The following is an 18,371-nucleotide window of genomic DNA, read 5'->3' on the forward strand; positions in this document are numbered from 1 at the left end:
ACAGACAGCCCCACTTCTAGTCAGCTGTTAGGAGCACATGCCAAAGTAAATTAGCTACATCCGTTCCTGGTATGGACCTCCATTCCTGAGGTTGTAGTTGTAGCGATAGTTAAAGGTCCTAGTTGTTCACTTGCTGTGAGATTTTTATTTCTAGAAATTGAAGAAGGAGAGTGACTCAAGTAAGACATTTACTGATAAGATCTTGCCACTAGTATAAGGTAGGAAAAGTAGATATTCACACCCCGGATAACACCATTATTTCTCCATACATATTTAGACGATGTTGCTTTTAATATATGAATTTATACAACTTCGAACCTCAAGGTTTCTCCGAATTGATTTCTAACACTGAACTAAACTGCAAATAGTGGAAAAATACTCAACTGGAGCTACACGTCACATATTATCTTTAAGAGTTACCTGAATTCTCATTTATTATTTTTTTTTTTCAGCACCCAGAGCTATGCTGGGTATAGTATAAGCACTACATAAATGCTTGTGATTTTGCGACTTGAATATAGTCTTTCCATGATATGAAAAATGGGTAAAGAACTGCAACAACTTAATGACCAATAGAGGGCAGTAACGTTAATTTTTAAAAATTATTTGGCTCCTGTTTAAACCCACTTTCAATCCCAGCTCTCCCCTGGAAAGACATTTTCCAGAGACCAGTAATTCCCCTATCCATGGGTTCATTTCTCGGGGTTTCTGTTACTACGGAAAAACCGTGATCCGAAAGCAGATGGTCTGATCCTAAGCAGGTCCATAGTAGCCTAACACTACTTCTCAAGGCCTATGTCATTCACCTAACTTCATCGCATCATCATGGAGGCATATTATCATCTCTCATTATCACAAGAAGAAGGGTGAGTATAGTACAACAAGATATTTTGAGAGACAGACCATATAACTTTTATTGCAGTATATTGTTATAATTGTTCAATTTTAGTTATTGTTGTTAAATTCTTACTGTGCCTAATTTATAAATTAAACTTTATCATAGGTATAGGTATGAATGTATACAAAAAAAATAGTATATATAGGGTTTGGTACTATCCAAGTTTTCAGAAATCCAGTGTGTGTGTGGGGGGGGGTCTTGGAACGTATCTCCCATGGATAAGATGGGGGATTACTGTAGTCTCATGATTTCATTTTCATAATGGGGGAATATGCTAGAGGCTCAGACTGCTGGGTATGCTTTGATTAAGATGTCACAACTCTCTCTGGCTAATTCTTTGACAATGGGTAATCCTTAGAAATGAAACACCACAGTAGAACCACTAGGTAAGATGTGGAGTAGGGCAGAAATGTCGACTTTAGCTTCATGTGGTAGAACACTGCATACAAAATAAGATACCAATTCCATTTAGGAGAATCAACCCAAACACATATCCATATTTATGCATCTAAATAAAATCAGAAAAAATGCAAGCTGTGGTTAATACATGGTCTAGCAAAGAGTTAATACATGGAATCGCAAGTGTTTTTATCTTATTTGTACTTCCTTATATTTTTTAGATGTTTATGGTGAATAATTTCCTCCAGATTAAAAAAAAATGTATATTAGGTAGCACCAAAACTTTAAGGATAAAGAAGGAAGGCATAACTAACTCCTGAAACTAACTTGAACAGGGTCTGACTGAACCTGGTCTAGTGAATCTGGGGAAAAGTGAGAGCCATCAGAGAACCATGGAACATTCCACTAACTTTATTATTCCACATGCTGCAGTGGTCACGGTGCCCCATGCTGTCTCATGGTGGGGGGTGGGCAGGGAGGTAACAACAGCTTTAAGAAGGGCCTTTTCTTCCACATTTCATTTTTTGATATTGCATTTTTCTATCTCTACAGAGCCCTGAATCTTCTCCCATGTTATTTTTAGTCATGCTCACAGGGGGGAGAAAAGAGTCAATCAGGGTTTCTGGCATGTCAGCTTTTCATAAAGAGAACACAAAGTGGAGCTCCCAGCAAGCCTCATCAAATATAGGATTTATGTGAGAACTTTCATCTACATCCAGTTAAAATGTTCCCTGCTAGGCATGGAAATCATCATTTGAAAAGGCCTTACTTTAAGGACTGGATACAGTGGCTCAAATGTTGCTTCAGCTCTTCTTCCTTTTCATAGGATTCCAGTACACTCTGCGCCTCATCATGGTGGTAGCAGTAGATTTTATAAATATCTTCCAGGGGCCCTTTAATCTGCAAGAATACTTCTCCTGAAAAATGTAAAACAAAGGCAAAATGACATCAAGTCAACCAAACTGACATTCCACATATTTACTATTTGACAACGGTGACTAGTGTTAAGAAGTTGGATAGGTCCCATTTCATCCCCAGGTTATCAGGAGGGGTGGAAGACATTCCTTTCCTTTTTCCTTTCCTTTCCTTTCCTTTCCTTTCCTTTCCTTTCCTTTCCTTTCCCCTTTCCCTTTCCCTTTCCCTTTCCCTTTCCCTTTCCCTTCCCTTCCCTTCCCTTCCTTTCCTTTCCCTTTCCCTTTCCCTTTCCCTTTCCCTTTCCCTTTCCCTTTCCCTTTCCCTTTCCCTTCCTCTTCCCCTTCCCCTTCCTCTCCTTCCCCTTCCTTTCCTTCTCCTTCCTTTCCTTTCCTTTCCTTTCCTTTCCTTTCCTTTCCTTTCCTTTCCTTTCCTTTCCTTTCCCTTCCCCTTCCCCTTCCTTTCCTTCCCCTTCCTTTCCTTCCCTTTCCTTTCCTTTCCTTTCCTTTCCTTTCCTTTCCTTTCCTTTCCTTTCCTTTCCTTTCCCCCTTATTCTTCCCTCCCTCCTTTTTTCTTCCCTTCCTTCCTCTCATTTATAAAATGCAAGATAAAGAGCTTAATGGAGATAGGCAGCAAAAGAAGGTTGGTTTTCTCAAAGGTGACTATGCATTTGACTGATGTGGAGGATCCCAGTTAAGGAAAACACTTTAGAATCAGTCTGTATGGGTTTGAATCAGGCTGTGTTACAGACTTGGACAGGTAACGACTTGGACAAGTTAGTTTGGCTCTCTGAATCTGATTCCTCCCAGAATCAGATTATTATTTTTATTATTATAGGCACAATAATAGATCCAATTTTATATGCTCATTATAAAAATTAAAGAGGTAGTGTGTAGAGTACAGTTCATACATAGTAAATGCTCAAAATGGAGCAATTATTGCTGATTTTTTAGAGGTAAGGAAAGTGAAATTTCAGTTTCAATGTAAATTATTTTCTTTTACTATTTATTCAGCTAACATTTCCCTTGGTATCTGAAAGACAAGCAATAGAGTTTAGGGATATAAAATATTTCCTTATATGTGATAGTAGAAGAATTGGCCATTATTCCTGTTAAAACTCAGTTGGATACTACTATAAACCAGAGTTTTATCACTGTATCTTCATATAACAACTTGGGCTAATTGTGTCCAAGCATTTAAAGCATCCTTTTTGATATTAGGATAAAATTGGGTCTGTAACTGATGGCTCAAGCAGATATTGAATAGTTGGATTTAATGACCCACTCCATCACTTGAAAATATATATTAAGTATCCACTACATAATCCAGCACAGTGTTAAAATGATTTGGGAGACAGAAGAAATACGTGCTAGCATCTGCTCTCAAAGATACTGCAAATGTGGTCTTGACAATGATTTGGGATTGAACTGATTGAGAGTTACATGGACCTACCAATCTGCAGCTATTACAGTAACAACAGTAAGTCATTCTTCCTATGGAAATAGAATGCCCTTTGTATTTTCAGCATGCTTTGCTCATATTAACTGCTTAATTCCCTATATGTGTAAGGAAATAAGAGGTTATTTATCCTATTAAACAAGGATGGACAAATCTGAGTTTGAAACACATGTATGATTTTCCAAAGTCCGGTGGAGGCAAAGTCAGGATTAGAGGCTATCTTTGCCTCAGTTTTTCCTCAGATGTCAGCCCCCAACACATTAGAGCTTTGCTGGACACTGCACAAAGTGGTGTGGTTGGAAAGAACAATGAACTCAGAATCAGAAATCATTGTTGTTTAGGGTTTGGGTGGTAACTGAGTATCTCAGTTCTCATCACCCCTGAGGATGAATTTGAGAATTAAATGGAACATAGATGTAAAAAAACCCAAACATCTGGAACTAACTAGTTGCTCAATGAATATCACTTGTCTCTTAATGCTATTCTACTATCTCTAGAATTAAAACACTAGTACTTTTAAAGTATCACATTCTGTTCTAATTTATATCCAGCCAGTAAAAGACTTTCCTTCCCTTTCCATTAGATCGGATTTCAGACTGTGTGTGTGTGCGCGTGTGCACATATGCGTGTGCAGGTGTGTGGGTGTGTGTCTTGTTTGTTTTTTAGTAGCGCTTTTTCTGGACTTGTATGGAAACTCAGTGTCTGTGAGCATCTTTGGAACTGAAGGGATGAGGGATTTTTATTTTGTTCCTGGGATTTTCCTGAATTCATCCTTCCACCAGTGTAATTTTGGCAGATTTGGTCTTCAAGACAGAAACACAAACAGTAAGAAATAGAGTAGTTCCAAGAAAAGAAAATAAAATAGTATAGTAACTAAATGTAGGCTTGGGAACGAGAGTAACAGTGCAGGGTAGAGCAAGGACTTTGGCTGCCGAAAGGAATCATGACCCAGAAGTGGGAGCGAGTGACAGGCCCGGGTGAAACTCAGCAGCAAGTCCAGAAAGGATCTGGATACAGACAGCCCAACCCAAGATAGGATTACAAATATGTGTTCACTACAAAGCAGTTTAGAGTAAAGACAAAGAAAGGAAGAGGTAAGGACAACCTCATAAATCTGCAATAGGATCAAGTCAGAAAGTCAAAAAACAAGGGACAAAGACATTTATTTTACACACAATGAAACCATTAATTGTAAAGTCTCGTGCACGTGCACGCCCACACTCACATATATTTTTAACAGAAGTGGTGTAGTTTGAAAGAATTTATAGCTCTCTCCTTACTAGCAGAGTCAAATTTTTTACTCTTTTCCAAGTAAAATTCTGTTGGGGATCTAAGAACAATTATTAAAGTTAAAAGATATTTAAGCGCTCTAATTGAAAGTCATTTATTCACCCAAAGGCCAAATACAACACTGGCGGGCAGAATATTTGATTCCCCTTCCAGCCCTACCAATGTATTCTGCTTCATAATAATGCAGATAAAGCGATGTGTCTTGCAGCAAAAAAGTGATTCTGTTTCCACGGTAACATAACTCTGGGCTGCGTTTCTTTAGTGGTGAAGGACAGCTGCTCTGTCTAATGGATGTGGGTTTGAAGGGATGATTAGGAGTGGAGGGAGGACTGAGCCAAGACCAGTGAAGGTAATTTCACTTCAGGCTGCCTGTCACAAAAGCACCAGAATGCTATAAAATAAATATAACTTCCGTGTGCTTTTTAAAAAGATTCTAAAACCCAAGAATTTCTGCATTGGCTTTCCCCAAAAGCAATCTCCATGCAGAGGAGAAAAAGTTATCTCCTCTACAAACAACTCCCCAAAATATTGACCATATTTTATGTCCTGGTATCATTTTTTCAGTGTTGCAAATTGTTGCCTTCACTAATGTAAATATATTCATGCTTCTTGGTCCACCTCATCTTTACGTCCAGACCCTCATGTCCATCCCCAAGATATACCATACCATACAATTTGGCCTCTCTATTATTCCGACCCCACTCCAAGATGAATTTCCCCTGCAGGGCAGTAAACCAAGGTAAAGACAGTGACACTCAAGAGATCTCCTTGTCCAAGGCTTTGGCTTAGGAAAATAGCATAAAAGGGAATGAAGTAGTTACTCCATCCTGGTTTTACAATTTAATGAGTGACTATTTCACACCACGCACTTTGGTAGGTACTGCAGGTACAGAGAACCAAGGCTTCCTTCAAGAAACTTATAAAGGCCAGTGAAAGTAAACTCCCATTTTCCAGACTTTGTATAAAACACAGGGGGACACCTATTCTGCTCTTGAGCAATTTCCATAACAGCCTGCCCCTGAAATAGGAGCTCTGAATGAGTACAAAGCATAGAGACACGCTGAGGGAGTAAGGTCTGTTCACAAACTGCAAGTGGTTCTCACATGGCTGGACAGGGCCATAGAACTTAGGCAAAGTTCCAGAAGAGGCTGTATTTTTAGGCAGGGGCTAAATCATGAAAGACTGTGTGTGTCATGAAGCAGCTGGAACTTTAGTCTGCAGGTGATGGAGAAGCACAGATGATTGATATTAAGTGGCAGACTAACATCATTAGATTATATTCTAGAAAGATTACTCTGGTAATTAGTCATATGAAAGATGGAATTTGAGGGAGGAGTTAGTGAGACTGGAAAAGAGAATCTAATTAAAAGGCTTCCATAGAAATACAACAAATAAATAATGAGGGCTAACACAGGAAGTTAGAGCCCTAAGAAAGAGTGCTCTAAAATCAACTGTGTGTTTTCAAATCCTGGTTTTACCATTTACCCCTGTGACATTTGGGAGAGTTACTTGACTTCTCTGTTCTTTAATTTCCTGATCTATAATATGGACAAATAATAGTAATGGGTTGTTTGAAGATTAAATGAATTTAAAACATGTAATATATCAGTAGTTGGGATGTGCAAATGTCCAATAGATGTTAGCTATAACCACTAAAGCAAAACAGGGAGGATGGAGAAGAGGGCAAGAGACATTGACGTATGTGAGAGATGAAGAGGTTAATTCCAAGCATATCTCAGGATTCTAGTTTCAGTAAGCATGTGGATGGACAATGATAATAAGATATGGAGTTTATGTGGAAAGATGGAAAGATGTTGAGTTTAATTTTAGATATACTGAATTTGAGTCATCCAAAATATATTTAAGTAGAGAAGTCCCTTATGGAATTTGATATATGAATCTGAGATTGAAGAAAACAAATTCTGCCTATGACCCAGCAATTTCACTACTAGGTATTTATCCAAGGGATACAGGTATGCTGTTTCGAAGGGGCACATGCACCCCAATGTTTATAGCAGCACTATTAACCATAGCCAAAGTATGGAAGGAGCCCAAATGTCCATCGATGGATGAATGGATAAAGAAGATGTGGGGTATATATATAATATATATACAAACACACAATGGAGCATTACTCGGCAATCAAAAAGAATGAAATCTTACCATTTGCTATTATGTTGTTGGAACTAGATGGTATTATGCTAAGCGAAATTAGTCAGAGAAAGACAAATATTGATGACTTCACTCATATGAGGACTTTAAGATACAAAACAGATGAAAATAAGGGAAGGGAAACAAAAATAATATAAAAACAGGGAGGGGGACAAAAACATAAGAGACTCTTAAATGTAGAGAACAAATAGGGTTACTGGAGCGGTTGTGGGAGGGGGGATGGGCTAAATGGGTAAGGGGCATTAAGGAAGCTACTCCTGAAATCATTGTTGCACTATATGCTAACTAACTTGGATGTAAATTAAAAAAAAAAAATTAAGAAAATGGTAAAAAAAAAAAGTGTTCTGAAAAAGAGGTGTAAAAATGTAAAGCTCGGGAAACAGAAGCCATAACTTTGCTATGACCATGCAAGAAAGTCTACAGAGTGAGAGGAGGGCTTCAGGACCAAATGCTGGGGCACACTAACATTGAGGGAGCCCAGAGGGAAAAGAGTCTGCAGAAGAGCTTGAGGAGTCTGGAGAAGAAAGGAAAATTCTGATTGGTGTCAGCCAGGCCAAGGATAAAATAGAAATACGGCAGAGAGATTGCATAAGTTTGTGGATGACAGAGCTGCCATTGTCTCCCAGTATGAGTACTCGCCATGAAGCAATAACATTTTTGGCTACAGCAGAATAAAAACTACACTTCCTAGCCTCCCTTGCAATAGGCGTGGCCATATAACGAAATCTGCAAAAAGTTGTCCTGTGACAATATCCAGGAACTTCAAGAGGCAGATAGCTCATTATTAACCCCTTCTTCACCATATTTTCCTTTGTTCTGCTACCTGGAACTTGAACATTACCTTGTACATGAAGATATGGGTAAGGAAGAAGCTTGTATCCCAGAGGACTTTGCATAGCAGAGATGCTGTATAGATATAAAATATGTGCCTTGAGACTATTACACCAAAGAGAAATGGACATCTCTTAATTAAGCTGGTAATGTTTTGTTTTGTTTGCTGTTTCTACCAGCTGACCTTAATTCTAATCAACACACTGTTTCTTCTTCTTCCATAAGAAAATATTTTGGGAGGAATCATGACAGTTGAAGGGACCCTCTTTACTGCCCATAAAATATAACTCAAAAATTCTATGAAAATATTACTTAAATTGTTACTTATGAAGAGTTTAATGGACTGGATGTTTATTTCCCCCTAAAATCCATATGTTGAAGCTTTAACCCTCAGTGTGATGGTTTTGGAGGTGGGACTTTTGGGAGATACCCGGGTTAAGGTTAGATAGTGGGTGTGGAGCTCACATGATGGGGTTAGTGCCTTGTGAGAAGAGGAAGAGACATCAGAGCTTTCTCTATCCACCATATGAGGATATAGTGAGGAGATAGCTGTTTGCAAAGTAGGAAGGGGGCTCTCACCAGGAATCAGACACCTTGACCTGGACTTCTCACCCTCCAGAACAGTGAGAAATAAATATCTATTTTTAAACCAACAAGTCTAAGGTTATTTGTTACAGCGGCCTGAGATGACCAAGACACAGAGATTAAAGTATAAAGTTACTGGGGTACCTGAGTGGCTCAGTTAGTTGAGCATCTGACTCTTGATTTCAGCTTGGTCATGATCTCACAGTTTGTGAGATCGAGCCCTACGTCTACTCCCATGTCTGGTCCTGCGTCGGGATCTGTGCTGACAGAGCGGAGCTTGCTTGGAATTCTCTCTCCCTCTCTCTGCTCTCTCCATCTGCCCACACCTCTCCTTTATCTAAATTAATTAATTAATTAATTAATTAATTAATTAATGAAAAACCTTAAAAAAAAGTACAGGGGTGGCTCAGTTGGTTGAGCGTTGGACTCTTGATCTTGGCTCAAGGCATGATCTTATGGTTCGTGAGTTTGGTTGGTAAGTTTGAGCTCATTCATCAGGCTCCACTATCAGTATATTCTCTCTTCCTCTCTCTTTGCTCCTCCCCTGCTCACACTTGCATATGCGCTCTCTCTCTCTTTCTAAAAATAAATAAATATACTTTTTAAAAGTACAAAGTTATCCCTATTAGCAAGAAAAAAATATGTAATAAGTTCAACTCTAAAAACCAACTACATACAGTGATGTTAAAAGAGAATTTTAGTTAAAATCTTAAGCATAAATTATGGTCTAAGATATATCCCAAAAGAAATTTCTGCAGTTCTAAGTAAAACTGGTTTGTCAAGGCAGAGTATACACAACACAGAGAAGGGAGTGAGAAGGCTTTGAGGACAAAGGGTAGATATGACCTACTCCCTAGAAAGAATGCCTAAGAACTGGGTGAGATAATATGAGCCTCTGGCTGTCACTCCCCTGAGGGACACACAGCTAAGTAAACCTGCCACCCCCAAATGAAAGAGCTTTGCTTGCAGCTTTTACCCAGGAGACGCAATGAGAGCTCCCCAGTCTGCTTAGCCTCCTTGGAGGAGAGCCCAGCTGTTGGGAGTGAACAAGGCTGTAGATTAGCCAGCCAAAATGCCACATCATGTATATGTTTCCTTCCTTTCCTTCCTAGTCCCCTTCTGTTCTCCAGAAGAGGGTAAAGTGAGGAGGGGAGATGAGAAGAAAGAGATTGGAAGAGTATCTGCTGCTTACAGAAACCATCACCTTTGGCCTTGAGTCTCACTTAGTTCCTACCTAGCCTGGAAATAAAACCGACAACTAAGCATACCCTAGTGACCCTGGTTAGGGTTATGAAGTTTAAACCAAATACAGGTGCCAGGTGGTGCAGGCAACCATGGGATTAAAGCAATCAAATCCCTTGAGTATCAATTTTAAGAAGACATTTGTGAAAAAATCATTTTCATAGAAAAGAAGGCAATGGAAAATTTTTGTGAATTCTTTTTTTTTTTCATGAATTCTTAAGATAAAATGAAACTTCAAAGTTGTTTCATGTCTGTGGCAGTGGCTTTGGGTAATAATTCGACATTCCTTGGTGCTCATATTTCTCTTCTGGTATCAGGAATATTTTGGTAAAAAATTTTCAGAAGCTCTGGAGTAAGATAAGTTCAGAAAAATGAATTTGGCAATTAGATTTGACAATTCTGAGCTCTCTGGTGACATGGTAACAGCAATTTCAGAGGCATCATGCGAGGCAGGATGGAGAGGTGAGGAAGTGGGACCAGTAAGGCTAGCTAAACTGTGAAGAGAAAAAAGAGAAAGGAGGGGAGCCACAATGGGGTTGTGGGGTCCTGTTCCATGGCCATTGCTGCGTCTAGTGCTGGGAGGACAGTGATCATTGTGAAGGCGTCTATCAAAGGAGAAGCAATTCTACAGCTGAGGCAGCATCCACCCAACATACCTGGCAGTTGGAAGTTCCTAGATGCAGGGCAAGACAAACAGGAGCATTAGCGGGCATGGAGATGGACTGTGTATAATATGTAATAGGACTTGTATAAGGAGGAATTAGGATCTCCTTCTGGCTGTGTCCAGAGTTAGTGATGGCATTTGGGGCAAGTCAGGCTCTTGCAGTGAGGTGGTTGGATGCTTCCTAAGTATTTCTCCAATGCTAACATTCAAGAATATTGCTGTTTATTTTGATGATAACTCATGGTCTCTTCCCGAACCTTTTTGACTTCCTGGATACTTTAACTCTAGGTGGGCATTTTTATAAAAAGTAGCACATTAAGAAAACACTAGCTCTCTGAGAATTGAAAGTGAAAACATTTCTACTGGCTGGATGAGGAAGAGATACATTAACTTTTCCCCCCTCAAGGTGGATAGCACCGATGACTCTGTTCTTCGGCTAATCCACGACTCTCCATTTCTCTCACCTTAGTAAATACCTCTCTTGAGTGCTAGCCTCTGCTACAGCTAGCTGCACTCTACTACCCACCAGCCTCTGAAGATGCCACAGGACAAACCACAGGCAGACTTGGTAACAAAAGCAACAACGATCACTGTGTTCCTTCTGTGGGCCAGCCACCGTACCGAACACTTCTCATTCTCTCCATCATTTATTTCATTCACTCAGTGCTACTGAGGACACTGTTCTAGGTGCTGGTGAAGCAACAGTAACAATACAGGTAAGAATTCCTCCCCTCATGGAGCTAACATTCTAATGGGAGTATTCCTCATGTCTTGTACCTGTACGCCATGAAGGACTTGCTGTTCCCATTCGAAATACGAACAAATGAAGGTGGCATCTATTGCTAATTGCTTATCCATTCCTCCTTGTTCTAAACAAACAATATTTTTTTTAAATTTTTTTAACGTTTATTTATTTTTGAGACAGAGAGAGACAGAGCACGAACAGGGGAGGGGCAGAGAGAGAGGGAGACACAGAACCGGAAGCAGGCTCCAGGCTCTGAGTCATCAGCCCAGAGCCCGAGGCAGGGCTCGAACTCAGGGACCACGAGATCGTGACCTGAGCCAAAGTTGGACGCTTAACCAACTGAGCCACCCAGGCGCCCCGAAACAAACAATATTTAGACCAGCAACGCACCCAATGAAAAATACTGACCTTTCTCCTATCTCTGGTAGTTAGGGGTGGCCAAGCACGTGTGTGAGTATGTATTTACGTGTGCATGTATACGTGTAAGAAATGAAATGTGTGTGTGTGAAATGAAATCATGACCTATAGGCTGAAGTCCCTGGGAAGGCTTGGAAACAAGCCTTGGGAGGAGGTGGTTTTGCTTTGATTGCCTGCAGGAAGGAATACTTGGCAGTGGAGGAGACATCGTGAGTCCAGGAGGCCAAACACCACACAAGGACTATGAAGGAAAACGCTGCAAGGAGCCAGCATGTAGTCACCCCAGTTTTGGACTACTGAATTATGGATTTCTTGTTATGGGAGGAGAACGGCCCCTTTTCAGTTAAGTTCTTTGGTGAGGTCTCTATTCCAGGTAGGCAAGTGCAATCCTAACTGACCCCAGTGTCTTGGCCCCAGCCATAGGTCTAGCGGTGACAGAGTCAGCATGAAAGCACAGACTTGTCTCCCCCCAAATGCCATGTCCTCTCTGGGCTACCGTGTACCTATAAGGCTTTTGCCTCTGCAAACGCCTTCTCATGTTCACCCCCTGCCTATTGGGAAAGTGTTCAGGGGCTCATAGAACTCTGGACTTGGCACTGTATTTCTATGTGTATTCTGCACAATATTTGGTTTTTCCATGCTCCATTCAGATCTGACTGCACAACTAAGCCACGGACCTTCGTGAGCCGGCTCCCCAGTGCAGGTTCCTAGAACTTAACATTCTCTTCAGAGAACAGAACTGTAGAGCTTGTTACTAAGCCACTCTGGCTTTATTTTTCTTACAAGAAATAAGTCCTTGTAGCCCTAGGAAGCCAGCTTGACCACACTCAGGAGATTGGAAGCCCAACCCCACATCGTACCCTGCTGACGGCTTCCTGCTGATTTTTCCTTTCATGTATGGATTTGCTTATTCTTGACCTCCTCCCCACCCCCAAAAAACCTTTTTTCTGACAGACACACTGTCTGATAGCTTTTCTGTTACTGCTGACATTTAGAATAAAATGCCCTGATCTGTCAGCTGCTGCATCTGGGGCTTGCCCCTACTGGCCTCACATTCAGTATGTGGGTCTGGGATGTTCCCGGGCTGTCCCAGCTGGCCAGAATTAACTAAGTTGAGCCTACCTGTGTCCTGAGTACCACACACACACACACACACACACACACACACACTGTAGAAGAATTATTCAGGTGAGCCACTTTGTGGCATTTCCCATATGGCAACATGACATGAATTATCAGTGACTAATGTTCTTCTCACAAAATCACTGCTAAAGGCACAGATTCCTGCTTCAGGGACATACAAGAGACACTGCTTTAGGAGAACAAAGTACTGCCGTAGAACAACAGTGCATCACCCACTACACCTTCAAAGAACAGAAAGCTCTAAATTGTCTTTCTCTCAAAGGAGAAACTCACCCTCAGGAAAAAGCATATGAGAAAGTGCAATTCCTTTACCACAAGCTTCTTTCAGCTCTGGTTCTCGCTATAGTGTGCCCGAGGTAAGCACAGAAGATAGACTCAAACATATTCAAAACTCAGTCTTTCTTTCAATTCTTTGAAACATTACAGCATTGTTGCAAATGTATATAAGAGGAAGCAAACTCTGTTTTGGTTATCTATCTATGTAACAAACCATCTCAACACTTAGAACCTTAAAACAGCGACTGTTTTGATTTTCTCTTACAATTCTGTGGGTTGGCTGGAATCAGGCATGTGGTTCTTCTGCCCGCCCCCGCCTCCCGATGCCTGCTGGGGCTGCAGTCATCCCAGGGCTTAACTGACTGGTTGGTCCAAGATGGTTCATTCACAACTCTGGTGCCTTGGCAGGGACAGATGGAAGGCTGGCACCAGCCAGGATTCTGGGACAGCTGAGCCACTTTCTCACCCTATGTAGTCTCAGGTCTAATCTCTTTCCATATGACCTCTCCATGTGGTATTTCCAGCAGGGTAACTGGACTTCTTAAATGGCAGATTCCTCACAAAAGAAGAAACTTCCAGGCTTCCTTAAGTCTTAGGCTCAGTAACTGACACAGTGTCACTTCCATTTCATTGTATGAGTTCCTGAGTCTCAGGGCCAGTCCAGAGTCAATATGGGACTAGACTGCATAGCAGCATGAGAGGCATGGTCTATTGAGAGCCATCTTGGGAAAGTGACTACTGCATTGATATTCACTCTATGGAATGTGGAAATGACACTTGATATGTTAAATCATGCTTTGTGGAAGAAAACGTGTTGACTTATTAGCTCTGTGAATCATCAAGATGCATAGATATTGGGAGCATCTAGAAGCTACACATATCCAGTGAATCTAAGTGTTTCAAAAACATGATCAGGACCTCTAGGGGGGAAAATCACATTTTATTCAATGGTTACATACACAAGAAATAAAGCTCGGTAAATAGATGGGTAAATTTAATATTCTCAGTATAGCAAGTTAGTAATATCATGTATTGGATATTTATTAAGAATAGGCACTGGGCCATCATTATTTATACATGATTTTACTTAATCTTTACAAATACTCTATGGGGCGAGTATTATTACCTCAAATTTCCACATGAGAAACTAAAGTTCCATGAGATTTTGTAACATGTAAGATTGAACATGTAGTAATTGGATGAGTCAAGATGTATACCCAAGTTGACCTGATATTGAAACCCTTGCGTTTTTAAACTCTATCATTTTACTTGTTTTGTCTTTGCTCACTGTTTTCTTAAATTGTTACAGAATAATCGTCCTTTTAAGTGGAAACAAGAGCCACATCTCATATTCCCATCTCTAAAGATTTAGAACCCATTTCCTACTTAGACAGCCTGCTGAAGTCAAGATTTTAAAATCCAGTTTTTATCTTGGCATGATAGTCCAGACCATTTCCCAGCGCTCTCATATCTACAAACATATGCCTCTGTGCTTAAACTTGAACTTCATCCAAACCCCAAGGTTATTAGTGAGTAAAATCCTCCTTCTGGTTTTATCTAGGTATCTGGAAAGTTTCCCTTTGGCACTAGAGCCGTGAATCACAACTTCTCATTCGTGCCATCTAAGGACAGAGAAATGGAATACCTGTGCTTGCATTTTGCGGTAACGTGATTTTGGAAACGTCTCACCAAAAATCAGGTTATCCTGGTGAAAGATTTAGTAGTAGAAATTGCTGTTGGTGGCATGGGGTAGAAATTGCCAGTGAACTCTGTATTGATTCGGCTACTATGTATGGGTCATGGAGGGCCTCCTTGCCACTATGCTCCAGACACATTAGGTTGTTGTCCTTTACGAGAATTTCCTATACTCTCCTGCCTTGGGGCCTCTATGCCATTTGTCATTTAGAAAGTCATTTCCTTCAATCTCCACCTTTCTAAATCCTTCAAGTCCAAGCTCAAAATCCACTTTCCAGATCAAGGTTTTTTTCATCTAAGTTGAATTAATCTCTATGAATGTGTATTAGCTATTGCTGCAGGAAAAAAAAATCACCCCAAAACTTAAAGGTTTAAAACACACTATTTGCTCACAATTCTCTGCATTGACAATTTGAGTGAGGCTCAGCTGGGATGGCTTGTCTCCAGGTGTCGTTGATGGGGTTACTCACGTGTTTGCAATCTGTAACCAGGGACCAGCTGGCTGAGGAGGCCGCACTCACATGTCCAAGACCTTGACTGTGTTGATTGAAATGTTGGGTAGTTTGAGCCTGCTCTATCCCTGAGCGGAGAGTGGATGTCACAAGGCTATTGTAGAATATCACTTTGCCACATTTTATTGGTCAAAGCAAACCATAATGCTAACCCAGATGTAAAGGGTATGGAAACTAAAATATGAATCCAACTCTTTCTTTTTCAAATATGGCCTTACTGTTTTATTTTTTTAATTTATTTTTCTATAATCTTCCTCAAAGTTGCGATTTATGATTGGTAAATGAAATTGTGTGAGGCGAACATGATAACCACTACACTATGGAAACGGTAAATGAAATTGTGAACACATTCAGTTGAGCTTTCTCTCTAAACCATAGTATTTTTAGTTTCTAGTTAACTAATTTTATACTTAACAGAAAATTGCAAAAATAGTACAGGTGGTTTCCAGGTGTCCCTCACTCAGCTTCCCCAGGGTTAACATCTTGGATAACCACAGTACAATTGTCAGAAAAGGAAATGAACTCCGAGTGCTTTGGTACTGTTAACTAAACACCATATTTGAACGTCAACACTACATTCTTTTTACTGTTCTAGAATCTATCCAGGCTTTCACTTGCATTTATTTGTTACTCCTCCTTAGTCTGCTGCAGTCTTAAATTACAGCAGTTCCTCCGTCTCACCTTATCTTTAATTAATTTGACATTTTAGAAGAATATCAATCCATTATTTTGTCAAGTGTCCCTTACGTGAGTTTGCTAATGTCTAGTGTTTTCTCGTGATCAAACACAATTGCACATATTTGGGGCAAAAGTGCTACAGGCATGATGTTGTGTCCCCCTTAGTGCATTGTACTAAAGGTTTATGATGTGAATGCATGTTATTTCCTGGCATCGTTGACCTTGATCATTTGGGTTAGGTGGTCTTTGCCTGGTTTCTCACTGTAAAATTACCATCTTTCCCTGTAAGGTTAATAGTCACTTAGGAGAAACTTTGAAACTATAGAAAGTATATTTCTCCTCAAACTTTCAGGCACTAAATCAAACACTGATCAGTGGATTCTGTCTGCAACAATGATGGTACTGTTTGGCTAATGGGGGTTTTCGATTTTCCTCTTTCCTTCTATATCATTGAAATCTACTATAAAAGAGACCTTTCCTTTCTCCTCACTTATTTATATCAGTATGAACTCAATATTTATTTTATTCTATGGGTTAAAATCCAATACTACCATTATATATGTTGCTACTCAAAAATGTAGGCCATATTTTTTTTTAAGTGGGAAAATACTCTTCTATAAGTGCAGAGGCACTTAATAAGCTTAAAGAAAATTCTGCTAACTGGAAAATATTAAAATTATGATTACATATCTCTTTATATTGAAATATATAAATATTTGGGCTGAAATATTTCCAAAAGTACTGACTTTTAGCCTCCATTTGGATTCTTTTCTTTATTTTTGCAAAATAAGCTCACCAAAAAGGTGTTTCTATTTATGATTTTTGAATATTTTTCCAAATATCGATCTTGTAAAATCTGGTACAGGATATAACTTTATCCTATTTAATAGGAATTCCATCAACACTTCTTTCCATAAGTCAAGTTTTCTAAAATAGAATTATAGAGTTTTAAAATGAAATCTTTTACATAATAGAAACTCTCATTTTTAAAGCTAATTCCTTGTTTCAGTAGGGATAAATTTCAATGTCTTCCCATTTGCAATTTTGTGCTTAATAATTATAATTTTACAGATTAAAAAGCTGATGTTACTTTCCCCCCTTTCTTTGTTGAATATTTTAACTAAAGACTTCTAACTAATTTTGAACAGAATGTCTATTTCTAAAAGTTGATCAGTGACACTAGAAGCAAATAAAGTGTTAGTCATGCATAAGATTGTTTTTTAAAGACATCAACTTTATCCTCCAAATATTACATGTATGTAGCTTACTCTAACTTTGTATATTTAAACTACTTGTGAATTTTGACTACAGTCACCATGTCAATTTACAGAATATCACAGCTTTTGTACATAATCACCATGATCAATCTCAATTTCTGCTAAATTTCTGCTCCATATTTTTCTTACTTTGGTAAAAACATTATTTTACTGAGTTGCTGTGCTACTCGCAAATATGTATTCATATTATCACTTGCATTCACTAGTTTACTTTTAAAAATAACACTAACATTTACAATAAGTTCAGAAAATTCCCCTTTGACACAGTAAACTTCCAAAAGCTTTTCTTCAGTTCTGTGAATTGGTTAAACATTTTTAAATCATTATTGGAATTAATTAATTTTTTTTATTTAACTCATCTACTCACACTTTTATAGTGTCATAATTTGACGGTTTGTAAACTCTTCTGCTATTGGTGTCAACTCATTAATAGCCATTGCTTTACATTCTCACAGGCCCGAGGAAACTCACAACTAAAACTGAGAGAAATTAACTTAGGAGAACTGTTCTTTGACCTAATGAAGCCCTGCTGCATGAAGTGCTATGGAAACACATCTTCCGCAGCCACAAGTGCTAAACCACACGCACCTGGGCTCAAAAGTATAGGTAAGATTTCAACAAGTGGGAAGGAGGTCAAGAAGAAGTTTCCAAGTGAAGTAGTGGCATGAACAGAAGCACGGTCAGGAAATGCCAAATGCCAACGTGTTAAAATAATGGGCACAAGGGTGCCTGGGTGGCTCAGTTGGTTAAATGTCTGACTTCAGCTGAGGTCATGATCTCGCTGTTTGTGAGTTCGAGCCCCACGTCTGTACTGACAGCTCAGAGCCTGGAGCCTGCTTCAGATTCTGTGTCTGCCTCTCTCTCTGCCCCTCCCCTACTCATGGTCTGTCTCTGTCTCTCTCAAAAATAAATAAACATTTAAAAAATTTAAAAAAAATAAAATAATAGGCCCAATCTTCTTAAAACAATAACTAACGTTTGATGTAGGTGTTGCTGTTCCTTCAGCAGATTTCTGTCTTCTGATTGTCTTATGGTCAGCGATAGCATTTAGGGCCCCATGGTGGATGGCAAGTATCCTGTGTGTTATGGGTTCGTCATCAACTTTCTTGAGAAACAGAAGATCAATACTGAATTTTTATAAAATATGCATAGATTAAACGCTTGCTTCTGAAAGGGT

The 18,371-nt window shown here is 39.5% G+C and overlaps 1 protein-coding gene and 1 long non-coding RNA gene across 3 annotated transcripts in view; one reads left to right on the top strand and one right to left on the bottom strand.

Moving 5' to 3' along the window:
• ARHGEF38 (Rho guanine nucleotide exchange factor 38) overlaps window positions 1-18,371 on the bottom strand; it is a 131,406-nt gene that overhangs the window by 47,768 nt on the left and 65,267 nt on the right. For both annotated transcript variants that reach the window (XM_045056035.1, XM_003985118.5), the window contains exon 4: window positions 2,067-2,214. In XM_045056035.1, coding sequence (XP_044911970.1) covers window positions 2,067-2,214 — 148 coding nt within the window. The remainder of the gene's footprint in view (window positions 1-2,066; window positions 2,215-18,371) is intronic.
• The window catches only part of LOC109499041, a 29,387-nt gene continuing 22,481 nt past the window's right edge, over window positions 11,466-18,371 (top strand). Inside the window, exon 1 of the long non-coding RNA XR_002156155.3 lies at window positions 11,466-14,731. This is a non-coding gene — a long non-coding RNA (uncharacterized LOC109499041). The remainder of the gene's footprint in view (window positions 14,732-18,371) is intronic.

This window comes from Felis catus, chromosome B1 (genome assembly GCF_018350175.1).
Source record: "Felis catus isolate Fca126 chromosome B1, F.catus_Fca126_mat1.0, whole genome shotgun sequence".
NCBI classification, from domain to species: Eukaryota; Metazoa; Chordata; class Mammalia; order Carnivora; family Felidae; genus Felis; species Felis catus.